Source organism: Balearica regulorum, chromosome 3, assembly GCF_011004875.1.
Source record: "Balearica regulorum gibbericeps isolate bBalReg1 chromosome 3, bBalReg1.pri, whole genome shotgun sequence".
Taxonomy (NCBI): Eukaryota; Metazoa; Chordata; class Aves; order Gruiformes; family Gruidae; genus Balearica; species Balearica regulorum.
In genome coordinates, this window is record NC_046186.1 from 23411102 (window position 1) to 23438614 (window position 27513).

Genomic DNA, 27513 nt, shown 5'->3' on the forward strand with positions numbered 1-27513 from the left:
TTGAGACTGGAACTTTAATGGGCTATTTCCATCTAGTTCTCATGAGGCACAATTATTTCCCAGGGCATGTGACACACTAGGAAATTGTGGGCATACTTCCATCAGAAAGGGAGTGACGCTGCATGTGTGTCCTTTCTGCTAGTAGGGAGATACATGCTTAGTTGTCTGTTCTCTTTTCAGTGCCATATTTTTTTAAAACTGGAAATGGAGACAGTATTTCTGTTCCAGATGTATCATGCATGAGTTTAAAATGTGTGATTGATCAGAGATCCACAGAAAACCTGTCACCGCTTTTTGTTACCTATCTAAACTCACCAAGACCAGAAAAGGACTCTTAACTTTCCCTTCCCCATGCCTCTGTTTGCTGGCTCCTTTGTCCCGTCCCACTCAGGGGGTGAGGGTGAGGTTAACTTTTTAATTCTCTGCACGGTAAGAGAAGTAACAACAATTACTTCAGAGGTTCAAACCAACAATAAATTTACTTAAAATTTAGTGGAACTATAAAAGATAGAGGCTTGGCAAAGGTCATAACAATGCTCAAAATCTAGCAGACCTAGGAAAGGTAAGCGTTTAGCAAAACGTGTGACAATATTACCCTAATGTGCCGAAAATTAGGTTACAAAAAGAGTGATAGAGAGGAAAAGAAAGAGAGAAAGAAAAGAGAGAGAGAGAGAAAGAGAAAAGATATCACCACCCTTGGATCCAGCGATGTTCTCTGCTCGTAGTTGCAGTCTTCAGGTGGTGGGCGCATGCCAAAAACTTGTTTCCACTTTTTATAACCCGATGTGCCCACCCCAAAGGCGGGGGTCTGTCATCACTGAGCAGGCGCAGTATGTGCTCAGGAATGTTCAGAAATGTTCTAGAAATGAGTCGGTGGGTTGTGGGGGTCCGGGGGACTCACTGCCCCCCCCCTTCAGGGCTGACCAAGTGAGCGGTGATCTGTCACAGGCACATGGTGCACAGGGCACAGATGGTCATTGTTTATGTGTTTCAGGAATAGAGGAGTGGTCTCACAAGACGTTATCCTGCCTCCGCAGGCTCCGTCCTTGTTCAACACTCCCTGGTCATCATCAGCCCATCCCTGTCCATGTCAAGACGGGTGTTTGCAACATTCACTTGTTATCAGAGCCTCACATCCTTTCATGATTCCTGGGAAGACATGACCTTCCAAGCTGTCAGGCAGCCTCTCAACCAGCAGCTATCACAATCAGCATTACATTCTTTAGAACTTTAGACTAATTCTACCTATGGTTAAGCGGGAAAAATCATCTGCAAAATATAGTGTACTGTCTTTCTATATGCACACAGCTGAAGTTCAAGTTGAAGCTTTTACATTACAGTATAGGAATGCAATGCAGGTTGCTCGGTTAGTATTTCCCAGACAGCTTCTAAAAAGACCATACTCCTAAGGTGTCCTTTTGACAAGGTTCTACAAGCTTCCTCTTTCTAGAAGATTCATTTTTTGTAATGTTCCACTGGAAACTATATTTCTTGCATTGCTTAATGTTTATCATGACCTATGTCTATCCCTCATCTCTGACTGATTTTCCAAAGGTCAACACATAATGCCAACTTCCTTGTTACTTCATTGCCTACTTCTAATATTTTCTAAGCAATCACTCTCTTTTCTCCCACATCTGGAAAATAACACTGATAAACATCCTAAACCCAAACTTGTTTTAGTAATTCTTTGGTCCTGTCCACCTGGTTGTTAACAGAAGTCTTGACTGCTGTGTGCTAGCAGGCTGCATCAGCATCATACGGTCAGAAACAGATATTTTGTCCAGCAGTTGCAGTGGGAAGGTGAAGTGTGAAGGTTAGTGTGGGAGCGCCTTCAGAGCATGACAATACGGTGCTTTTTTAAAAAAAAATAATCTGAGAAGCCAGCAAGAACTACTGGATTGAAGGTAATGCTAGGCAAATGTCAACACGAGAAAAAAAAGGCACATTTTTAAAAATTTTACATTAAATATGATTAAGAGTTGGAGGAAAGTATAAACAATAGGGAAGAATTAATCCCTGGATATGTCCAAATCAAGACAGATCTCCTTTTATAGAACAAGTACTTCAGCCAGTGGTGTTTTGACCAGGTTTTATCAATTGCACGGTGTCATTGCACAAAGGTAACAAACATAGAATAGACAGACGATCATGATGACTCTTCTGGCCTCAAACTTTATGTTTCCATTCAAGAGTTCCCGTGCATTGGAAACTCGAGCAGTTGATTTCGGTCCCTTTGTCAGGGAGGGAGCAACGATCTGTCACTCCCTGAGGTGTCCTAAGCAATCCCAATGGTTGCTGTGATCTTATGATGTTGCTGTTGTTGTACTGTCATAAATGCCCAGACATCTCGATGACTGCACTTAGCTCAAGATTTTTTCCTCTCCTGCGCTGCTGTAGTATTTGTATCACTTGGGGAACACTGCCAGTGGGTGGGATTGGGTACAAGTGTCACCAGACAGGACACCGAGGCAGGGAGGGAGGACAGCTGTCCTAAGCATTCAAAGCTTTACATTCTCCATCGCTCTGAGGTGACCTGGCCCTCAAGGTATTTATTAAGCTGAAAGAAAGCCTTTTTCGGTCTTGCAGCTCTCTGAATCTGCCTGTTATTTAGGATACATTAGAGTAGAATCCAGAGCGGTACCTAATGCTGCCTTATTGCAATAGAAATTCAGAATAAAAGAAACAGGCTCTGTACTGCCCATGGAGAAAAAAAAATTACTACCATCTCAAGCCATCTATGTATCTGGAACCCATAACTTCCTCAGGCTACAATTAAGAATAATGGAAAAAGTGTTTGATTCAGATATCAGTAAGGTAGGAAACAAAATGAAGAAGTAGGAAACTTCTATCTGTAAAAGTTTTTCAGTCAGCAATGTAAATATTATCTTGTGATAAAAATACAGGTGCAGAGGAATACTCAGCAAGCCCAGCATGTGAGGCAAGAGACAGGCTAGATGACATGAAAAAAATAGAATAAAAAGAACAAAATACGAATAAATTCTCTAAGCTGTGTTTGAATGTGAAGAGTGTATCATTCCTTCAAGCTGTTGTGGATGTGAGTCATTTAGCCCTGAAACCAAACAGTATCATTTTTCTAATGAGTTACTTGCTTCCAGGTATGTTGAAAAAGACTCATTACTCTAGAGCATATTTATGTCCATAGTCTGTCATGCGTGGCATGGGCCATACACAGCACAGCTACATGCTTTCAGTGACACGAACTGGTGGATATGCCACACAAAGTTCAATAACCTGGAATAGTGGGATATGCCTGACCTTGATACCATTTGACATTTTCACATCAGCTCTCACATTGGACTCATCGTGCAGGTGATCTGCCGTGTGATCTGTTACGTACTCCTTTCCTTCTTTTACCCCATGAAATTGGACCAGACAATTTCCATGTTATCTGTGTGAAGACATGTGGAGTGTGAGAATGTTTTTTTCCTGTAACATTATCTGATGTTGTCAAATGAGATGATAAGGAAAAGGGGAGAGCCAAACATACAGACACAAAACCCCTGACTGGCTAGTGATAACAAAGTCAATAACCAGAAATGTGCCTGGTGAGTGGCACTAATTGATAAGGATAGTGGAGTGTGAGAATATTTATTCCAGCAAGGTGATCTAATTGAGGAGCAACTAAGATCAGGTTGATAAGAAAAGGTGAAGGCAACAAACAAACATAGAGAGACGCAGACCTGACAAACAATGATGGAGAAACAAACTCATCAGTCACACTAATTGATGAACTATTCCAGGAAAACCAATCTCGACTTTGCAACCAATAAAACTGTAAACTGGGGGCGGTTGGGATGGGGTGGATGGAGACCAGAGGAGTGGGAATTGGTAAAACTGTGCAAAGTAATGAAGAATTGTTTAGCGGAAGGGAATCGGGGAGGAACAAAGAGGGGAACAGACAGAAAGGTGTGTAAAAGGGGACGGTCGTGTGTAAAACAGCGTACATTTGTCTGACTGAGCCCTGTGTCTGACCATCACAGTCTGTCCTGTCTTTAAATCCTTTCTTAACTGTCTCTCTCTATGATCTCGCCCCCCGCCCTGTGTGAGCTGCATGGACTGAGTGGCAGCTACTGGGGGCACTGGCACGGGTGGGCTGGGTGCCAGCTACTGGAGTCAGACTGGGGGTGTAGGCACACCTGCATACCTACATGTAGGTATCGGGGGGGACCCGAGGGTGTGGGGTGCCTGTGAGATGAGCATATGAGTGTGTGCACGATCTGGACCAGAAAGAGAGTAGGGGACCAGACAGCATATGTGTGTGTGCTTGTGAACCTGGGGAGAGTTGTGTGTGTGTCTGCACTAGTGACCTTCAGTCCCTCCAAGAAGAGGAGCGGACAGGACCGGAGATGTTGGACACAGACTGAAACACAGGAGGTTCTGAATATCAGGAAACCCTTTTTTACTGTGAGGGTGACAAGCACTGGCACAGGTTACCCAGAGACATTGTGTGGCCTCCATCCTAGGAGATATTCAGAAGCCATCTAGACATGGTTCTGGGTAACTGGCTCTAGGTGGCCCCGCTTGAGCAGTTGGGCTGGACAAGATGACCTTCAGATGTCCCTTCCAACCTCAACCATTCTGTGATTCTGTGGCTGGGCTGTCTGTGCTTCTCTCTGGTGTGAGCCCGGTATGTAGGTGCTGTTAGCGCAGCAGTACCCCCCCACAGCTGGCAGCTACTAAAGCCTGAAGGCATTAAAATAAACTTTGCACAGTGCTACCCAGTGGTAGATTTGGGACTGTAGCTGTCTCACCTGCGTTCCCCTGGGTGGTGAAGCCTCTGGGCCACATGACTGTGTGTAACTTGTTCCTGTCTCTGTTCTCTTACAACCTGTGTTGTGTCTACATTTCATCTGTTGTTGCTGACATTGAGATTAGTTAACAGAAATGACTGTTGCTGCAGCAGATGTCTGCAGAGCATATTTTGTGACACTTGAATAAATATAACAGGGTAATACAAAAATCATTACGGCCCTTCTCTTTGCACTTGGTTGAAAATTAGATCTAATCGTAATGGTAAATGAAGAGCTGCCATTGAGTTGATATACTCCTGTGGTATGGTTTGTCTAACTAACTACAGTTAGTAAACTGCAGTAAGAGCTGTTGTTTTCATTAAGCTTTATCAGAAACACTTCCAAAAGATTTGATTAAATTAAAAAAACCCAACAATATTTGAAATCTGAGCTGTAACTTCACGTCACTGGAGAGAAACTGTAATTTTCTTGGCTCACCCTAAAATTTAGCAAAACATATTTAGCTAAGCAATCCCACTGGCTGAAGCCCCAATTTTAAAGTATCCCTGTCATCCTGCTACCAGCTCTAGAGTATTTTATGCTGTCCAAAGCAATGGAAAATATACTCTTGTTGCCACTTGCAGTAACTCACAAAACAAGTAGTTGAAACATTCTGTTGCACCAGGCAACCCTGTATTTTCTGTTTGTGTTTGAGCTAACCCTCTGTCAACTTTTTAAAGAGGCATTAAATCAAGAAGGATATGAATCAGAGCTTTCCTGAGTCAGTAAAACCTTACTGCTGACTCTGATGTGCTCCAGAGCGGGTCCTTGGACAGCAGTGTGACACAGTACCGCTTAAATATCCTATAAATGATTGACTCACTGTAACTCAGTGGCACGTTTGTCTTCTTACATATAAATAAGGATACTTACTAAGAGATTCACTTTATCTTATGTTACAGGGAAAAAAATACCAACATTTTGTATATTCAGGTATTTTAGCATTTGTTCAAAGGCTCACAATAGAAGTGTCTGATTTACTGGATGCAGTTCAGTCTAGATCTGTTGAATTGTCAGTTGAAAATCCTTGTCTGGCTGTTTAAAACAGCTTGTAGCCTGTGTATTTTTGCAGCTACCATTGTCCCCTCTCCAGGCAGTGCACAGCCTTTCCTTGGTTACATATGCCTCCTTCTTTTCCTCCTCCAAACGTCTTGTCTCTCTCACGATCTCCTCTCCACACAGCCTATCCTCATTTCTGGGAGGGGTAGTTCTAGCTTTCAGCAGTGTGTAGCTGCATGTAGCCAGCCTTAAAAATACTTGCAGGTTGGGCACTGAAAGAGGAAAAAAAACGTTCTAGTAGAGGAAGAGAAACTGCATCAAGAAAAGTGAAAATAAGCAGAAAGCAGGAGGTAGAGAGATTCAAGAATCTGAGGAGCTGGGATGGGGTTTTCTCTTCCCAGCTGAAAGAGGCAGTCAGGTGTGTTTTCCCTTGAGGATTTGTGCTCAGCTGTGTGAACAGGTTTATAGTGCTGTCAACAGTCAAGTGCATCTGTTGCTGCTCCCTTGTTAGCTAATCATCGTAAGCAGGTGCACTGCCTCCAAAACGTTTTTTTAATTAAGTCTTTCAGGTGGTGGTATTCTCTCTTGAATAAGGCACATTCTATTTGGTACGTGTATGGACCCCATACTTGATGATCCTGAGCTTCTGACCAAAGGCAGTAACTGAGGAAAGAGCACAATTTATTTTTCATATGGTTGAATTTGCATGCATTATTTTGTCTGTCATTTGCAATGCCAAGGGAGATGCTAGGACCTGGATAGCTGTGAAGGAAATCCAAGAGACTGCTCTAGGATTGCCAGTGCACAGTATCCATGTTTCTAGCGTGGCTTCAGAAAGCTTACCACAGGGCTTTGCAAATAATTAGGACTGCTGCAGAGATGAGGAACTTCATTGCTAGTTACCAATCTTTTAATTTATATGAAACTATAAATATGCTACAAGCATTTGAAGAAATCAAACGCTAACATTAATAAAGTCAGACTTCAGAAGCTGCCATACAAAGATACATTAGGTTTTCTTGGAACTGGAGAAAGCTAAAAGCACAAAGCCACTATTAAGTCACCCTTACAGGCTAAAAACATAACTCTTCTAACATCATTACATTTCATTTCATTACAGTTTTGATGTTTTCTCCAGTAACTAAAAAGCTAATGCATCTTTTTTCTGAGCTTCATATCAGGTCTTCATCTTCCCCTTTATGGGAGTAGTTGAGCCATTACTTAAGCCTGTATCAATTAAACAACCCACATCAAGGGACTGCTATAAGATAAAGAGGTAATTCTAAAATACCACATTCATGAAAGGATTTTAGCACATGCTCAGTTTTAAGTGCTTGAATAATCCTTTTGATACCCTGCTAAATCTCTGCTTTAAAAAAACACCTCTTAGGGAAGAACTTCTATTTGGGAAGTGGAGGAATCAGGGGAAGACCCCTTCAGTGAGAGGGAGGAAGTATGAGAATGCAATGTAAATTATTTTACAAATAGAATTCTGGATAATTTTTGGTGCTCTGCTGCCTAAATTTCAAAACCATCAAGTAACACTATATTGCAGTTTTTCTCTTATGTCCTATTTTGTGAATATCTGTGAAGAGAAGGAGAATTTATTTATTAACTTACCTGGAGACAAACTGGGACTGGCCCCACTGCATGCCTTGTTCTTGCCTATGGCATGTTCCTTACAGCCCTAGGATGCACTTTCACATTTTTGACATCCAACCACACACCCTGAAGAAAGACCTTAAAATAGAAGAGAGCTCAAGTGTAAAGGCAGACAGAGCAGGCTGTACATTCCTACATTTCTTTAAAGATAATAAATATAGAACAAGAAATTAAAAGCAGACAGTGTAATGAGAACTTTATAGTTTTCCTGAAAACCGACCTCTTATGTCCCACAGGAAAATGCAGTAGGAGAGAAGAGAGGGAGCTGTGTAAGTAAAGTGGGTTTGCTCTGGATTATTACATGCTAATTACTTTGACAGCTGCTTCTGAAGCAACATCTCTGCTCAGTGCATATGCACTCGTTCCACTGTGTCTGTCTCTGTAGATCTAATTCTGTCAGACTGAGTTATAATTTAAGATCGATGGGAGGAAGGGAGAAGTCTGTGTCAAGCAAATGGTAGTCGTAGATTATAAGAAACTGGGAAGGATCCTTACCAGAGCTACTTAGGAAAATTGGATGAAGACTGCAGATGCAATAAGAATCACTTGTTTAAGGGCTTTTCCACATATTGCTCTGCTTCCCATACATGTTTGCATAAGAAGAAAGTATGACATAAAAGAGTGGTTTTTATCCATCAAAGTTTCTCATACCGAGCACTGAAAGATCTTAATTGTCACTTAGTGACTTTGGTCTTGACCTCATTCATATACAAGTAAATTGAAAACAGATCTTTTTGTTTTCAAGTACTTTGAATATCAACGAATTCCCTACTTACTGTACGTTGCTGACTCACTGGATATTTGAGTCATTATGGGCCAAGTCATGAGGTTTGATTAGGTTTGTCATATAGCCAGGTTTTCCCAGACATGTTGTCCTTATTTCCAGGCAGAATAAGAGGAATGTGATTATTTCTTCACACTCGTCACAAAGCCTTGTCAGAGCCCTTCCCTTCCCTTCCCTTCCCTTCCCTTCCCTTCCCTTCCCTTCCCTTCCCTTCCCTTCCCTTCCCTTCCCTGGGGCAGAGTGACTGAGCCCATGCCCACCACCTCTGCAGAGCAAGTGCTGCTACCCCATTGCATCTAGAAATGTCAGAGCCACCACAACGATACCTTGGAGCTTCTGGATAGAAATCTAGGAGCCCTATAGGCACCAAACTTCCATTTTAGTTGGTAGTAATCAGGGGCCATCAGGGTCTCACAGAGTGGAGTGCTTTGGTTGTGTTTTTTCCTCTGCCTGTCTATGCCTCTATGCGTATTAATTCATCCTATTTTACCTACAGGACACAGAGAAATCTCTCTCAGGTTGACTGGTGACATTACGGAGATGGAAATAGTGGGTAGGAACTGGACTTTCTTTAAATCTATGTTAATAGGCTATTTATATAGTTGCTATGCCTTCACATATTGCAGCCATGCTGTCAAATCCAGGCAGCTCTTAAGAAGGCAACGGGGAGGCTCATTTTACAGCCTGAGGCACCAAGGGGATCTCACTTTTCGACTAGTATGATCCTGGACTTTATGTCCCCTCACTGGTCTTCTAAGTTACTGATTATTTTAAAGCTTCAATAATTTCTATATAAAAAGTTTAAACTGTTTTCTGACATTAAACTGTTTCCCATGTGCTTCTCGATGCTGGGAAAAGAAACCCCACTTTTAAGATAAACATAAGCTTTTGTTTAAGAATGAGATCTATCTTGTATTAAAATACAGTAGAAAACTGCATATGGGGTAGGTGTTTTCTTCTACCTTTATGTCACACCATTATTGCCTATTAGGCTGACCTCAGTTTTGGGAGAATCACTTGGTTAGTTCTAAATATAGCATTGCATCTGCCCTTAAATGGGAGCGAAGGGGCAGTAGCCTTTAGAGAGGGGAATTATTTTTGTTTTCCTCAGTCAGAGTTTGCTAAGCTGGGAAAGGCTGGTCTTCTCCTCTGCTTTGCAATTTTCTATATCCCTTGGTAAGTCCATTTTTCCTCTAGGTTTTTCTTATTCAGAATAAATGGGAGTGGTTGTGGAGGATGTTGGGTGCTTTTCTGTAAAAAATAAATTACCTTTCTCAGGGAAAACAAGCAATAAGCAGGACACAGACTGATTTATGAACAGACAAAAAATAAAAGTAGAATTGTTTTATTCTGTGCAGTCAGTTTGATTTTATTGTGTATTACATTTCCTTTGTTTCTTTCTGCTTATGAAAAACTACATTATACGTATCCATAGTTCTATTAGTATATGTGTTTCTCCAATTGGACATATGTTGGCAATGCCACTTTCTTGCATCTTTATACTGTATAAAGAGACAAAACATGATTTAGCTGAAGTATGTGCGTAAATAATTAAGTGTAAAATCCTATAGTAGCTGGCAAAACTATTTGGCATGCTAAAGAACAGGATGTAGCTAGGACAAAAAATTCTGCTTTTATTTTTTGTCTACCACACTTTCTAGTACATCTTCAGAAGCCACATTTCTGGTGTCTGCGTTGCTCTAGGCTATGTGTGATGTGTTCTGTGCCGCATGGAAATTCCAGCTAAATACCACTGGTAGAGTATTGGGAAATCATGGTCATGCTCTTGAAACTAAGCCTGTGTGTTGATAATACCTGTGAGCCAATGTATTACAAAGTATTGTAATGAAGGATAAAGAAGGTTGGGATGATGGAAAATGACTGACTTTCACCATCTCACTGTCTCACATTCCTTGCTGTCCAGTTGAAGGGATGTAGTGCACTTGCCAGGTGAAGGGAAATCTTAAAACTTTATCGGAACATGTTGCAACTCTTTGTGCATTTGGAATGTTAGGATGACAAAGTTTCAAGTCAATGTGGACAAATTCAGCCTCATTTAATTCTCAGTCATGTAAGATCATGAATTCATAAGAAAGCATCTACATAAGTACCCTCTCTGGGCTATATACTGCTTAACTTATAACAGGGATATGGCAAGGTAAGTCAGATTGGAGGCTTCTACTCCCTTCCATCACGAGAGTCACAGAAAAGCCAAAATTACATTTTTTTAGCCTCACAACAATGCAGGAACTGGTGGTCCCCTCCACAACAATGACCTTGCTGGAGGGAAGGGTACCCATGGCTCTGCCTTCTATGTACTTGCCACAGGGCAATGCTGGTGGTTAACTCCATCAAGGGTTGTGGCTATGACCATGACCACCCATGGTATATTTCAAATTGTCTCCACGCTAACTGTTATGGCTAGAAGGTGAAGCAAATAATTCAGGGACTATTACAAGGTCAAGGTGTGCATTCTAACTAATCATACATGTGCTATAGCTAAATATTTGCATTAAACTGCTTGATCTACCTGTATGTCTTTGCAAGCAGAATCACTTGATGTAGTGAAATGTTAGAAGTCTACTCATTCAAAATATATGAAATTATTAATAAAGGACAGACAAATCTGTGATGGCCTGTATCATCAGCTGCTTGAAAATGTTGCTTTGCTGGATATTCATATGAATAGAAATTGATGAGAGAACTCCATTTTTAGGTTTAATGAGAAAAGTAATGCATGTAGTTCTAGGGATGATTTGAACCAGATTGAACTTGTTGTCTGCAAGATTTCTGTTGAAAACTGATTTGTGAAACTAGAATAGTACTATTCCCATACAAAGGAGGTACAATCAGTAAAACAAGACCAGCTATGATGTAGCTAAGGACATCAGAAAAGAAAAGGAATGTCAAAGCTTGTTGAGCAATGTCTGGAATTCCATAGGGTTTAAGCAAATGGGAATTTTATATGCTTTTTTAATTTCAGAAGCATTTGTATTCTGTTGCCAAAAAAGTTAAAATTGAATTCTTATTATGCAGAAGGAAAAAACCTCTTCAATAGGAAAGACAGAAGCATCTTAAAATGACAGTAGATTGTGTGTTTTTTTAAGTTCATGCTTTTTCATACACAGAACATAATGTTCTGTGTAAGATCTAAACACAGATACGCACACAGAAATAAAAGACTGGAGAGATGTATTAGCATTTTAAAAATTTATTACCAAAATGAGGAAGATGTTACCAGACCCTCTACATCCCATTCAGGTTTAGACTGCAGTGACTATAAGCTGCATAATGATTCATTCTGGTTTTTCAAGATTTCCACCAAAGTAAGTTTCCCAGGGGAAATTGTTCTTACTTTATTATCATCTACTACAATTTCTACAGTATTGATATAACCATCTGGAAAGGACCACATGTTTTCTGAGGACATACGGTAATTCTTTAGACTGGTCATTAGAAGCAAGTGATGATTAGAAGGTGGTGGGGTTTGTTTGTTTGTTTGTTTCTTTTATCTTTCATTATGGAATATAGGTGGTATGGAATTAAATATATTTTATCATCTAAATATCATGGGCTTTAATGTACCATGGAAATATAAGCTGGCAAAACAGGACTTCCTAAAAACACTTAATTTTGAACAACATGGAGAACAACAAGCAGAACTACAGACAGGTAGAGGAAACAATGGCTCCTTCATGGGAGAAACAGGACAAACCCTCAAGTCAATACAAATAGTCAAAGATATTTAAGAAAGATGAAATACAGAGGAAGATGAACAATGAGGATATGTGTGTAGGAGCAGGATGTACTGATCTTTTAGCCAGAATGAGGAGGACAGGCTATGTGAGGGCAGGCAAGCACCTGCAAATCATTTTTGGCACTTCTGCAGATGGACAAGGACAGAGATGAGCAAAGAAAGTGCATGTTGCATGGTATAGCATTGACAGGTCAGGCAGAGAAAGTACATGCTGTATAGTGCATCGCTCATGACGGGATCCTCCTGAGTCTAGGAATGCAAGTTGGCTATCTATGGTGAGCACAACCATGTTCTCCTTCCCATGGCATTTGTCAATCCCATCCATCAATTTATTTGGTGGTGTGCCTGCTCTCTGAGGCTGTGTCAATGATCATGTTAGAATTTACTGCCTGTCCTTTAAATCTTAAATTAACTCACTTATCAAACTAACAATGTCTATATCAGACCCTTGGCTTCTCTGCTCAGGAACGTGGCCCCTTGTCACGTGGTTCTAGATGATTGCTTTCTATTCAGATCAGTATTACTATGGCATGAAACTATGCATATCCTGGCCTGCCTAGGAACTTTGCCTTTTATTCATGACCAAATATAAATTGTTATATACGTGCTACTAAGCATACAAAAATGTATATTTGTGTAAACAGATTTGACCAGTCTAATTAATTTCTGGTTTATATCATTAATCCTTAAGGACATTTTGGCTGACTTAATATTTTTATTTGGGTTTAATAGCCTTCTGAGTGGCTCACACAGAACATAGGTTAGTACAGTTTAGGTCCTGCTGATGTCCGCAGCATTTACAGTCATAGAAATAAACAGGAATAGTAATAGTAATAATAATAATAACAACAACAGCAACAACAATTGTGCTGTGTTCCACCAAAGAAGTAAAGGTCAGATGAGACATTAAGTGTTTTAGGACCATCTTGTCCTGTAACTCTAGGTCTTTTTCTTGAAATCCAGGGAAGTTAATAGGATCTGCATAGATGAAGTCCAAGGGTTGTTTTTGACACATGGGCCATGTATTTCAGCAAGTTTTCTGTAACTCTTGCAGCACATACCAGTAGCGCTTGGTGAATAAAACTTGAGATTTGCTTTTTAATTTGTTACAATCATCCAGAAAATTATTTTGTCTTTCTCTTGACCTATTTCTGCATGTTTTTTTTGAATTTTCAATTTCCCATTGGAAAATGTTTTTCTTTCCCCAATGCCTCTGCCAGACCACTGCCTGCATCTTGCTGTTGGATGGGTGAGTTCCACGAATTGACATGCCATTATAATTAGTTCTCCAGCCACTGCCAGTTATAAAATCTTGATTCACCTAAATCCATAACTTCAGTGGGGCTAGGCTGTCCTCTGTGTATCATATTATCTAACTCTGTTAGTGGTAGGTTGACTAAATATTAGTATATATTTCAAACCTCTCACATAAATGTGTATCAGTGGAAAACTGGGAAAACAGTCAACACATTGTTCCTGGGCAGACAACAGAACCTTCTCTTATCATGAACTCAAGATACCGTACACGCTCTGTAGACTCTGCTGAAGCTGGTTTTACAGTGGGGCTGTGATTTTACTCTTCAGATACTTGTCTTTGCAGCGCTGTTAAGTATTAAATACATACTCTGCAAGCACCATTGTAATTAACTGATGATGATTATTACATTTGGAATTGTTGCCAGGTAGCTCCCCTCTGTGTTAACAGAAGGCAAAATGAGTCTGGCTGCTAACAAGCTCAGTTAATTGCTTGTATGGGGGCTGTGAGTGGTTGGCTACACTTGTTTCTATTCTAAGAGTGTTTGGGTAAATGTGAAAAATATCTGAACCCAAATTTTGAGAAACCCTGGGTGCTGATTAATAGAAGAATACATGCTAATTAAATGTAAGTTTTACATTTAGTGGAAAAGGCTGAACTGTAAATGGCAAAGATGTTTTCTCCTATTTCAAAAATGAAAATAACCCAGACTGTGATCCATCCAGACACATGGGCATTACTCTGCAACCCTTATACGTCAGATCTCAGTGGGAGTTTTATACATAGCAACGCATAAATTGCATGTTGATAAATTCACAGAATTATTTAACTGGGCCACATGTAAACATGAGTAGCACTTAACAGCTGAGTCAGCTTAATCTATGGGTTTGCCCTTTGCACCTTTATTTAAGTGAAAGGGCTAATTAAAAATAGAAAAGAGGGAACATTATACCATTAACTGTCCAGTTAGTGTATGAGCTAAGGGGGAAGTCAAATGTCATATACACAATAGTGACACAGACAGCAGGAAGAAAACCAGTATTTGATGTCTGCAGGTATAGCGTAATGACATGCACAGATACCAAAACTAGGAGAAGTCAAGGCTGCTTGTGGGTCTGTGTAACTGTGTTCATGTAACTAAGGCAATGTGTCATATGAAGAGTTAATAGGTCCATGTCAGTTCAGTGTTGCATGAGGGCACCTCACTGAGCTAGCATCTCTACAAGGTGCTGCATCACACTGTACTACCTTGGGTCATGTTCGCTTATTTCTTTAGAAACGTGGTAATATATCTGTACAAGAAAGACATGGAGCTGGTGAAGTGAGTCCAGAGGAGGGCCACAAAGCTGATCAGAGGGCTGGAGCACCTCTCCTATGAGGACAGGCTGAGAGAGTTGGGATTGTTCAGCCTGGAGAAAAGAAGGCTCTGGGGAGATCTAATTGTGGCTTTCCAGTACCTGAAGGGGCCTACAGGAAAGCTGGAGAGGGACTGTTTATGAGGGAGTGTAGTGACAGGACAAGGGGTAAGGGGTTCAAGCTGAAGGACGGTCAAGTTAGATTAGATGTTAGAAAGAAATTCTTTACTGTTAGAGTGGTGAGGCACTGGAACAGGTTGCCCAGAGAAGTTGTGGATGCCCCCCTCCCTGGAAGTGTTCCAGACCAGGTTGGATGGGGCTTTGGGCAACCTGGTCTAGTGGAGGGTGTCCCTGCCCATGGCAGGGGGGTTGGAACTGGATGATCTTTGAGGTCCCTTCCAACCCAAACCATTCTATGTTTCTATGATATTTCTTTAATGTCTCATAGTAATATTGTAAGCCCATTTTATTTTTGTCTTGCAGTATCTGGTATTTTGCCTAAAGCTCTCATTCCTGAATGTGTGATTTGTCATTCTCATATCTCTTGAAAAAGGATTGAAAAGGTAACTATAGGTTTTGCAGAAGATGAAGCTATCAGGTGATAAATTGTAAAAAATCTTTAGATCTCATAACTTTTTTTTATAAGATGTATCACTATTAAAAATAGCTACTGTCTTCTCCTGCAGAGACCTTTTTCTTGGAAAAGTAAAACTAGCTGGTGGGAGAACATCGTGACGGGGGCATCTGAGTCAGGTTTTGAATATCTGAAACTAACAATCAAGCACAGCTGGAATTTATTATACTAAATAAGTAGCATTTCCTATTGTTGGTAAATATTATATGCTAGAAATATGGTATATACATGTATTTTACCATGTTTAGAAGTTCAATTTCTTAGCCTAGAAGACATGGGGGTTTTTTAATTAATTTGGGTTTTATTTTATGCAGTTCAGGCAAAATTTCCAAACACACACATAAAAGGAAGTGACTTGCTAAACTAAGAGTTGCAGTCTTTCATTGAATCATCTTACATTCTTCTTTCTAAAAATATAATGTGTTGTATAAAAAATCTAGGTCTCATTTTTCAAGAACAAATTGCTGCAATGAAATGTAGAAAATTATTTATTCTGCATATACAATTTGGCTAGTAATACAATTAGAAAAAAACTTTAACAAGTCATACTTTAAAAATTCATGCAAAAGTCTTGATAATATCTGTAATTTTTCAACAGCTTTATCATTGCTTCCCATTCTCAAATGGGGATTTGCAAAATGATTTTTCAAAACATGAGATATTAATAAAAATTCCATTATGTGACAGAAAACATCATTGCTTTCAGAATAAGTAATAAACATTTAAAAACCTATTTTCAGCAATATTTTATTAAAGTACATTGATTGCATGTACTTGTCACACAGTAAAAAGATTAATGAAACCAAAAAAATAACATGCAATTTGAAAGTTGACAATGAAGTAGTGACTAAATTTCTTCATTTTTTAACTAGATCTCATTTTACCAGAAACAACTTTTTTCCTGAAACAGTTATTAATTGAATTTTAATGAGTATTGGTTTTGTCCCCAAAGCACATATCTCCAAGTATTTGATGATAGGAAACAGAACACAGCCTAAACCTGGTCAATACCAGTGCCTTTGAAATTAAGTAAGAGGAGCTCATGTTGTATCTAAATGAGTTTATAAGATTTCTATTCAAATCCCTTTGAGCTTTCATTTTATATGCATCACGAGGCTGCCTACTCATGGGACTTTTCCTGACAAATGCAGACTTTTGGTGTGGGTCTGAGGATTTCTTCCATCTCACGGGCAGGTTCTTCTTGGCAGGACCCTTGGCCGGGCAGGGCAGGGCTGTGGGGAGCTGGAGACCGACCCTGCTGCAGCATTGCTGGGGCAGGGCTGATGGCCCCAGGGGCTGAAATGGGGTCCTGGGCCATGGGCAGGATGGGGAGAGCTCTGGAGGAGGCTGAGCAGGGCCAGTCAGGTCCATTGCAGCCCCAGGACCCTGACACCCTCTTAACAGGGCCCCTGGATGAGCTAGTGTTCTTCAGGGGTAGCCTGAGGTGAGTCCCAGGCCATGCTTCTGCCTGTGCCCCAGCTTCTGGAGTGCAGCTGACAGGCTCTGCCCCGCACGATAGTATACAACGGGGACACTGCCCTTACCTTCCAGGAGGAAATTGTATCTTATTGCAGGAATTTGTCTGATATTGAAAACTTCAGGATCCAAGCTGCTTTATGCTTTTTTTGCATTAGGAAATTGCTTCCTTTGTCACTGAAGTACAGCCATCTCTTGGGGATTATGCTGGCTGTTCAGTTGCCCCCTGGAATCCCCCACCACCATTTAGGACAAGTGGCCCAGGAGTAAAGAGCCCCACATCCAGACGAGACTGTAAATGGGACTTTTTCAGCAGACTGTAGTTCCACAAACTGGCACCTATTCAGGACATGGCTGGCAACATTCCCCACTTTTTCAAGAAGTTGTCATCATATTTCTAATGAACCTATAGGGATGTGGGCACCTCCAGGTTCTTTTATTGCCATGGTTGGGAAATTGCTCAACTCCAACTCAGTGGTAAATGTGCTCTTCCCACCCATGCTGCTTCTGGGAGCTCTCTGAACATTCCTGAGAACCTCCTACCCAAATACTGATCAAACTATGCCATGCTTTGGAGAAAGTGCACAGGAGGGCAACCAGAATGATTGGAGGTCTAGAAAAAATAACTCATGAGAAAAGACTGGATGAGCCATCTTTGATTAGTTTAAACAAGAAAGCTGAAAGGATATGCAAACAAAATCTTCAACAGACTGCTGCAAAAGTGGGTGAACACAGTCTAATTTTTGTTGTCATGGTGAATTGGACAAGAAACAGTGAGCATAAATTGCAACAAGGGACAAAGTAAAAGGTTTGAAGAGCAAAGAGCTGAAAGGCATAAAAATGCCCCCAAGATGTCAAATTTTGATCCCTGGAAATTTCCAGGGAGATGTTAAATGACATCTGCAAAGAAGGAGAAAATGATCCGACAAATTCTCTTCTAGCTTTATCATCTATGATTCCATGGCTCACTGTGTGGCTAATAAAATACATCCTGAAGTGCCCATGTATATCATTGATGTATATCATTGATGGCTCTATTTGTCATAAACTGATGGAATTTTATACATATGTACATGTACACACATATGTGTATGTATATAAAAATATAGAACATAAGTGTCTGGAATACGTGGCTAAATGTGATTTCACTGTCTGCAGGAATTACTGAATCTAACAAACTGAAGTATGTCATCAGTAGTGGTGCCATTTTACCAGAGGAGACACAAGCACTTTGATCAGTCCTATCGCAACATTCAGACAAGATATGTACTTGAGGAATATGCAGCAAGAAAGTAAGTGTCATGCATTTCACATAAGGAGCATAGAGAGGTTTCTATTTTGGGTAATCAGGTCTTAGAATCGAGATACTTAGCTTCCCTCTCCGCCCCCTAAAATTGTGGTTTATTCAGAATGGTAGTTTTCTACTTCCTTCCATTGGGATGCTCCTTGTCTATAGTCTCCCACCAGCATAACTAGACTTTCTATCTACATTGCAACTCACCTGCACAGACATTTTAGCTCAGGATTTGTCCTATTTACTACTTCCAAGTTGGAAATTCTTCCTTTTAGGTTCCAATTGAAACTCTGACTTAGGAGAAATTGGCATGAATTTATTGTAAATCATAGAAACAGTTTTTTACCCATTCTTCCATATGATATGAGGATATTCCTTCTCCTGAAGCTGGCCATTCCTAATTATAGTTTTTGTCATTCAATTTGCTTTTTAAAAATTAAATAAAGATTTAACTCCTCTCATGTGAAATCTCAGAGTTTTAGCAACAAGATATACGTTCTTTGTATCTCAAAGCCTGGAGCTTTGAATCTCGGTTGCTTAAGAATCACTGTCCTCCCTCCTTGGTAATCAAGATGCCTATCTAGCCTAGCTAGCTGTCTACCTTGTCCAGCTTTCCTTATGAAAGAGGAGAGTTTATGCAGAAGGTTATGTGAAGTATAGAAAGGCAGAATTATTTAGAAATAGATAATGTTATAGGGATTCTGTGTGATTTGTGTATTAGACTGGCTGGTACCCTCGTGGTTCGCTGAAGTGCTATTGTAGCACTTGAATGATTGGAGACTGAGATAAGTATAACTTTAATAGAACTGAATGAAATAAAATGCGTAATGATCCCCAGTGAAAGATGATGGGCATTAAGCCCTTGAAGGACAAGTGAGAATCAGCACCTAGTGCAGCTAGTGAGGAATGCAAAGTAGGTTTCTCACTGAACAGTGCTCGGTCATGGTATTCAGCTCATTTAAAGTAATTTCTTTGACTTTTGTGAGTTCATGTTTTATCATCAGAATTGCTGGGTTATAACAATGTCTTTTATATTTGAAGGGCTGCTTCCAGACAGGCTGCTTATTATGAATCATCTGGCTTGGGAAAAACAACATGTAGACTCTGTGCCAGGAGGGCACGCACCTTGGCTCATGAAGCAATGCAAGAATCCAGGAAAAGGTAAAGATCTGTTGGTCCCATCTGACCTGTGTAGTGGCTCTGGTCCCGTTTAGTATGGCCTTTTTGCCAGGGCTCTTTTCAAAGTTGACAAGACTGGAGGCTTCTCTGTCACACTTCTTCACTAATCTATTTTGGCTGGAATACTAAATGACTGAGTGTCACTTTCAATCTCATGTTTCAACCCAGACTTGTTCCCCTGATCCCCACTCTGACCCTTGAAAACAGCTTTAAAACCAAAATAAATTAGAATCTGCCTGGGATCCAAAACTTCTTTTTAACAGATCTACTCAATTATTCCTGAATTTCTGGTTTGGATCAATTTAAACATTCTGAGTCCTTTCCTTAATATCAAGAAGGCTTACTGTCACTTCTCAGTAACAGCCTTGATACGAAGTCCTATAGTAAACGTGCTGACAGCAATATTCCTGTTAGTGAATTTGACTGTTTCTGCTCTGCCATGCTCTACAGTGACTGCACCAAAGAGAATTTACACTAAAAGAACAATTTCTGCCTTGTTTGTAGAACATGTGTTGTGAAAATAATATTCGTCTGTAGAGTTCTGATACTTCGATTGTTTTTAAATATGTATCCTGCAAACAGAATGTCTTAGGGAAACAAAACTAATTTGTATAATCTAATTTATTTTTTTAAAAACTGTCTTAAGTGTTACCGATATAAAAAAATACATGGCAAAACAAGGCTGGTATCTAAAGTATATTGAAATGATACAATGAAATTTTTTTAAAATACCAGACAAATAATATCTTGATCTACTGTGCACTGAATTTCATGCAAGTCTTCTCATTTGCTTCACGGCATGTTGGGTTATGCTTTAAGAGTCTTTCCATGTTGTATAATGACGACCATGTTAGAAATTTCTGATATCCAGCTCCCTTCCTTCGTTCCTGTTGGCAAGGCAGAGTAGCATAGGCTGCTTACTGAATCAGCATGCATGCAGGAACTTGAGCTAACTCATCCTAAAAACATTTGAGTCAAGTTTTTTTTAGGACTTCTGAAAAATCTATGGAGTCAGATTTTCAGAGAACAACCCACAAATTACTCAAAAGTTTGTATTTTTCTGGTAGTTTCTATTATACTTCCCAGTCACCCTGTCAAAGTACCGCTTTTTTGCATGCAGCGGTTCATCAAATCCTTACGAACTCTTTGGTCTGTATCTTTCAGGTGAGGTCAGCTGATACAGCCCAAGGAGCTAGCAGAGCTTCCCAGGCACTAGAGCATGCCAGAACATGCCTTCACTCCTCTGGCTGCTTGTGTCCATGGGAAGGAAAATTAGGGGCCAGAGGGAAGCCAGGCAGGTTCTTGATCTTGATTATCAGAGGACTAAGACTGTAGGGTACCATGTCAATGTGACCATGCCAGCTTTCAAGACCTGAAGCAATGGCACCACGTACAGGGGGAAAGAAAATGAAGGAAAATTCATATTCATTTCACATGCTCATTAGGATAGGCAGGTAGACTCTAAGAATAATTCCTAAACTAGATTTTACATCTTGCTGATGTGGTTTCAGAGCCCTCAGTTGCCTAATGTGTATAAGTGACAATCTTAAAGCTTTGTATCTGTTGGTCTCACCTTATATTTTTTATTGTTTTACAGGACTCATGAACAAAAGACTCATGCAAGTGAAGAGAAAAGGATCCGGTTTGCCAGTGAGTTGTCTGCTTTGGAAAAAGAGATTCACACAGCCAGGCACCGTGCTAGAGAACATCTGGATAGACTTGCTATACAAAGGCTGGTACAGTGCTGAACCTTTTTGTTTCTATACAAGCAGAATTATAAGATATACTGAAATTTAGGCCTGTGTTTCAAATACCAGTAGTGACTTAGCATCTTTTAATTTTGTGGATTGAAAGTTAGATCTTCTACTCCATTTGAGTCTGGTGCTAGATGCTCCTTTTCTTTTCCTGTGTTTAATAGGTAGAAGAAAATATGGCTCTGGAAAGGCACGCTGTTGAGGAAAGTATAAGTCGAGCTCCTGAAATTCTAGTGCGCCTGAGATCTCACACTGTCTGGGAGAAGATGTCTGTGAGTCTTTGCTTCACTGTGCAAGGATTTCCCACCCCTGTTGTACAATGGTAAGGGACTGGCCTTTCCTAGCCCTCTAAAAATGTTGTTAAGCTTTTTTCATTTGGAAGTTATGGCATAACTGATAAGTGTCACATACATAATGGCTATGTTAAACCCCCTTTATAATCCCCATAGATGTGCTGGATTGTAGCAGTTGATACTACAGTGGAAGGAGTGGGAGCATAGCAGCTTGCTGAATGGCCCTGCGCAGTGTGAGAAGCAAACCCGAATATTTCAGAAGGCAGACTGTGGCAGACTTGCCAGTCTTTCTGGCCATTGAGTTCCCTGATGATGAAGTAGCAAACAGCAGAGTACACAGAGCTCACAGGCTACTTGCTAAGCCTGGGTAAATTTGCACAGCACCATTGCTGTCATGGGCTGTACCCGTGTTCAGATCGTGTCAGCCTCTGTTGAGGTGGACATGAACATAACATCCCTCAGGCTGCCCTCCTCTCCAGACAAGTGCTGTCCTGTATATGTGAGAGCCCCTGCCTGGACTGTGAAGATCTAACCTGAGGCACAATCCCGTTGCTGCTTATCTTGTTTGAGATGAAGTGCTTTACTGTGATCCAAGACAAGACAAAGTTTTCTTCCCATCTGGTGTCAGGGCTACTGGCCTGGGAAGGTCCAGTCACATGCCATCTTCTCTATACTTCACTGCCTGCTCTTTTGGTTTGGGTGCCCATCTTCTCTTTCCACTTTCTTACTGCAATGATGGTCCTCCTTTGCTGTCATTGCCCAATGTGTATCCATCTGTACATACTGGAAAATACTCTATGCATGTAGAGAAGATTTATAGAGAGCTCTGATGATAGTAAATGATATCTGGATGTAAAAATCTACTAAATTAATGCAGCGAATAGTACATACTATTAATAAGTTCTTTTTTTTCTTGATTGTCAGGTACAAAAATGAGGAATTGATTACTCCTGCAAGTGACCCAACAAAGTACAGAATTGAAAGCAAATATGGAGTACATGTGTTGCATATAAACAGGTAGATTATTCTGGGGAATACAATGGTTTTTTATACTCTACACAAAGTATTTTATATCAAATACAATTAAAAATTCACACAAAGGCTGCAAGAGAGTTGTTAAATTCAGCATACTTCTCTGTTGGTACTCACATTTAAGCCAGAGAAGGTTCACTAAGTAGCTGAATATTAGATCATGAAAATGAAATGAAAAATTAGATATTTCTATTATTTAACTCCAACTGTCTACAAGATAGAAAAGGTAAGTAGCTGAAAGAATGGTAGTTCCTTTTTTATTAGAATTATATCTTCTCAGAATTCAAAGCGGAAAATTGGCTGTGTATTTTATGTTCTTGCCATGATGAAACTCTTTAAAGTAAGAAAAAATGTAGCTGGTCAGGGCAAAGATAGCCAATCATCAGCATTTGTTTTATTATATGTTAGGTTCTATTTACTTTTTGATCTCCATTTTTTTGTTCTCCAAAAAGTAAGGAAGTGTAAAGTTAACTTTTCTCTTTTCTTTTCTTTTCTTTTCTTTTCTTTTCTTTTCTTTTCTTTTCTTTTCTTTTCTTTTCTTTTCTTTTCTTCTTTTCTTTTCTTTTCTTTTCTTCTCTTTTGTTATGTTTTCTTTTGTTTTCTTTTCTTTTCTTTTCCTGTCTATTCTTTTCTTTTTTCTTTTATTTTCTTTTCTTTTCTTTTCTTTTCTTTTCTTTTCTTTTCTTTTCTTTTCTTTTCTTTTCTTTTCTACTCTTTTCTTTTCTATTCTTTTCTTTTCTTTTCTTTTCTTTTCTTTTCTTCTCTTCTCTTCTCTTCTCTTTTCTTCTCTTTTCTTCTCTTTTCTTCTCTTTTCTTCTCTTTTCTTCTCTTTTCCTTTCTATTCTTTTCTATTCTGTTCTCTTTTCTTTTCATCTCTTTTCTTTTTTTCTTTTTCTTTTCTTTTCTTCTCTTGTCTTTTTTCTTTTCTCCTCTTCTCTTCTCTTCTCTTCTCTTCTCTTCTCTTCTCTTCTCTTCTCTTCTCTTCTCTTCTCTTCTCTTCTCTTCTCTTCTCTTCTCTTTTCTTTTTTCCCTTTTCTTTTTTCTCTTCTCTCTTCTCTCTTCTCTCTTCTCTCTTCTCTCTTCTCTTCTCTTCTCTTCTCTTCTCTTCTCTTCTCTTCTCTTCTCTTCTCTTCTCTTCTCTTCTCTTCTCTTCTCTTCTCTTCTCTTCTCTTCTCTTCTCTTCTCTTCTCTTCTCTTCTCTTCTCTTCTCTTCTCTTCTCTTCTCTTCTCTTCTCTTCTCTTCTCTTCTCTTCCCTTCCCTTCCCTTCCCTTCCCTTCCCTTCCCTTCCCTTCCCTTCCCTTCCCTTCCCTTTATTTTTTTTTAAAGTTCTAATTTAATTAATTTTATTTTGCAAAATTATGTTAAAATTATGCCTGGGTAGAACAGTTTCCCAAAACTAATCCTATGCTGTCCTAAACATTTGAAATATTGCATGTTACATGTGACTCGGTAGAAGCTTTTTTTAAAAAATGTAAAAACCTAAAGAAAAATGAGGACATGACTGTGGTATTTAAAAAGAAAATTAATATCTAGAGCAGAGACACCCCCCCCCCCCCCCCCCCCGCTTTTAATTTCTCCAGAACATGAGCATCAGCTGTGCTCCAACAGCTGGAATATTTGTGGCTAACACATAGCTAGCCAAACATTTTATCTTCTCCCCAGTCTCCATCTGTCAGGATTGGAAGCAGCCCTGAGCACAGCCTTGTGCCATTACTACAGAAAATAAGTGCATTGTTCCTTCTGCTTTTGGAAGGGCTACTTGCCTTTGTCATACTGCAACAAGGTCCAGCCCAACTATCCACCTTTTCATAGCTCAGGATGGGAGAAACAAATCCTTGTGCAGAAGCTGGCAGCAAGAATCACTATGTTGTTTCTTCTTAAAGGATGCTTCTCAAGGAGTAGCAGTACTTATAAGTACTTCTAAGATACTCATAGTCTTCTACCATCAGGCCGTGGATAACTTGCTGACTGCTCTCTGTATCCATGAGATATCTCAACACAGCTGATTCTTCCCACCAACATTACTTTTGCAGATGAGAGCAGGAGGTTAAACGATAAAAATAGGTTGTCCTCCTGCAATCCTGTCACTTGCAGCAGGGAAAATGGAAAATGGTCTCCTTTGGATGTGTCTGTGTGACAGTCGGGAGATGAAAATGGTGACTTCGTGCCAGTGAGTGACTGTGACTGTGTTCACTGCCCTTGGTTAGTGTCCATGAGCAACTGCTTGGTGAGAAATGAGAATCAGTGTTGATGCTGCTTTCTGAGGATCTGTAACCATTCAGGCTGAAGGGTACTAATGGCTTACATCCCCTTGATACATTTTTTCTCTTTCCCATGCTGATTATCAGTCATGTAGACACCATCCACAATCAGCTTTGGGAGTGTTCAGCCCCAGCCATACTTGTTCAGACATACCACAGAGTCATTTATGGGCACCCGCTCAGGTTCCCACACCCAAACATCATCACCCAGTGTTTACTAGTCCTGGACCTGTACATATTCATGCAGGCTCCCTCATGTTCAACCAAGCTGCCATCTTCAGAGACTGTTGCTCCATTTCTCTTTCATTCTGTCTGGCAGTGTGGTCTTTTTGCCACCTAAAGATGCCTGGCTGCTCTCCCACAGGTTTCCCTTCTCCATTTAAAAGAATACTGGGGGATTATAGACCCAGAGCTATGATTTATTAGATTTAGATTTAGATTTATTAAAGACCCCATTTATTTAATAAACTACAGTTTATTAAATTACATTTTTAAACTTTAAATTTATTTATTTATTACTAATCTATTTTATTTCAAAGCTTGACCATCAGCTGTATTTTCTGTCCCAAGAGACAGAAAAACAAAATGCAGGAAATGGAAGAAGATTTTGATAGTGCGTTAATAATATTAGGTGTTTCTTGTATTGAAAACAATGGATGTATAGTATAGGTAGTGTTTAAAATATATATATATCATTAATGTTTTCATAGAAACATGTATCAATTAACTCTGGATCTTCCATACATATCTCTATACACATATATTTGGAGTATTTTTTTTTTTCCCCGGGAAGTAGAACTGTTGGGATTTTCTACCTCTCCATTTCTGTGCTCTTCTCAGCTGTTCATACCAAAGTGCTGAGCTGCATGTCATCTGATCTGCAGCCGCTCAGAACGGCCTTGGAATTTCTTGGCTACCTTTCTAGCACTTCAGTGAAGCTCGGGGAGTGAACTTTTCCTTCTGATGCAAATGTGATATTTATTCCTATGAGTATTCCTTGATCCCAGTGGAAAAATTCTTGAGGCACCAAAACCAGAATGTCACCTTGTCATCTTAAAGTAGTAACTGGACACAATTTCATCCCCTCGCTGTTTGCTCTCTTCCAGGACCCATAAGCCTATACAGTAACCAGATCATTTTCATTTCTCTGTCTCATATTTTTATGATGCTCTGTGCTCAATTTACCACATTTTCTGTATACATTCAGCACTATGACTATCGTATAGTGCCACTTTCTTACTCCTCTTAGGTTTCCTCAACTGGGAGCTTGAGATCAAGATCTCTCTTGAGCAGCAAAAAAAAGGGGTTCGGAGTTTCATTATATTTTTTTTGCACATCTCATAATTATAGGGGGAGAGATATTGCCAGCCTGCACTGGGGTAGTGATTCATCTCGTCTTTCATCTCACTTCTGATATGCGATTCAGAGGAGACGGTGAGGAATCCACTGAGGGAAAGCTACCGGTAGTGGAAGTGATTGATACATGTCTGAGAACGTGAGGGTTTATTTAACATGTATTTCTTTATCCGACCTAATTTAACTATGGATAGGAGCATAATAGAAGAACAGATTTCTATATAAGAGGTAGTCAAGATGAGGATGCCCTGTTTTGCATGGCTGCAAAACATTTTCTGCCTCAGTGTATATCTTAGTAGTTGAAAATCATAACATTTTGAATTTCTTAGCTGCTGCTACTTGCTTAGCAATAGGGTTGTGGGGTTTTGTTTGTTTGTTCAATATGATGCCTAGGCTAGCTCCTTCGCTGATATTTAAGCGAAGTAGCTCCCTAAATTAATCACTTGGCTTTACGTAACCGTGAATGGCTGTATTATTTTTCCTGATATGTTGGCTGGGGCATAGAGGGAACAGCAGTGTGCTCCTCACTGAGGGTGTTCCTCACCCCCACTCCTCAGTGAGCAGGCGGTGAGCTGAGGGGGGCTGGAGAGCAGAAGGACCAGGGAAGGACATTTGATTTTCCAGAGCTCTGTCAGTATGATGTGGTCTCACATATACAAGCCTCAAAGTTTGGCAGTATTTTATCTTTTATTAGAGCCCTCTCCTTTGCCTGTTTCGGTAAGCGATCGCTTAAGAAGCGCTCGGAATTACAGCAGGAAAGGTTTGCGGTTTCATCAGCGAAAATGTGCGGCAGAGCCAGCAGAGTGCAGTGTGATACCTGCTGCCAGCCGCAGAGCTGGCCCTCTGGTCAGGCGCTCCGCTCCTCGGCACCAGCAGCATCGCTGTTAAAAAAAAAAAAAAAAAAAAAAATGAATGAACCTTCTCTTCTAACTATTCTCATTTAAAAAAAGTGACGCTGCGCAGTCAGTACAGCGCTATTTTAGTTCGATTAGGCACAAAAGGCTGGCGATGATTTAATCTGGAGAGGTAGGGAGCGCGGCCTGCCCTTCCTCCCGCCGCAGGTGGGAGCGGGGCGGGGTGGCGGCACTGCGGCAAGGGCAGCGCTCTGGCGTGGGAGGCAGAGCCGCTGAGCTGCGGAGGCTTGATCGGCTGACAAACTGCTGCTCCCAGGGTTTCCCGGGTCGGCGGTACCAGCGATGCACTCAGGCACGGTGTACTGCTGCTCTTCTTCCCTTGCTGAAATGCGAACGGCCCCCAAATGCAATGCTCTGTGGTCTCCTGACAGTCACTGTCCCCCCCGTAAGTTGCAATAGTTGGGAGCTTGGGGAAGTGGCCACCTCGTAGCAGAGGTCCCCTCTTCAGTAAAAACAAAACCCAACCAGGCAAAAAGGATCAGTCAGATTCAGTCTGACTGGAGAATCAGAGCATGAGATGGTAATCTTGTGGAGTATTTCCACATTTTGATGCCATATAGCCATAACACTGAAAATTTTGTCATTTGAATTCAAAGGAGGCAATTTTAACTCTGTGTAATTTACTACATTCTGCTTCCTGTTCTTGACATGCACTGAATTGTGTTCCAATTCAGGCAAAAATGTTATTTCACT

General features: G+C 40.3%; 1 protein-coding gene across 4 annotated transcripts in view; it reads left to right on the top strand.

The window, feature by feature from the left end:
• Positions 1–9337: 9337 nt before the first annotated feature.
• MYOM2 (myomesin 2) overlaps positions 9338–27513 on the top strand; it is an 84615-nt gene continuing 66439 nt past the window's right edge. For all 4 annotated transcript variants that reach the window (XM_075747280.1, XM_075747281.1, XM_075747282.1 and 1 more), the window contains exons 1-6: positions 9338–9435; positions 17895–18028; positions 19072–19191; positions 20807–20945; positions 21128–21285; positions 22181–22273. In XM_075747280.1, coding sequence (XP_075603395.1) covers positions 17922–18028; positions 19072–19191; positions 20807–20945; positions 21128–21285; positions 22181–22273 — 617 coding nt within the window. In that variant the 5' untranslated portion in view covers positions 9338–9435; positions 17895–17921. The remainder of the gene's footprint in view (positions 9436–17894; positions 18029–19071; positions 19192–20806; positions 20946–21127; positions 21286–22180; positions 22274–27513) is intronic.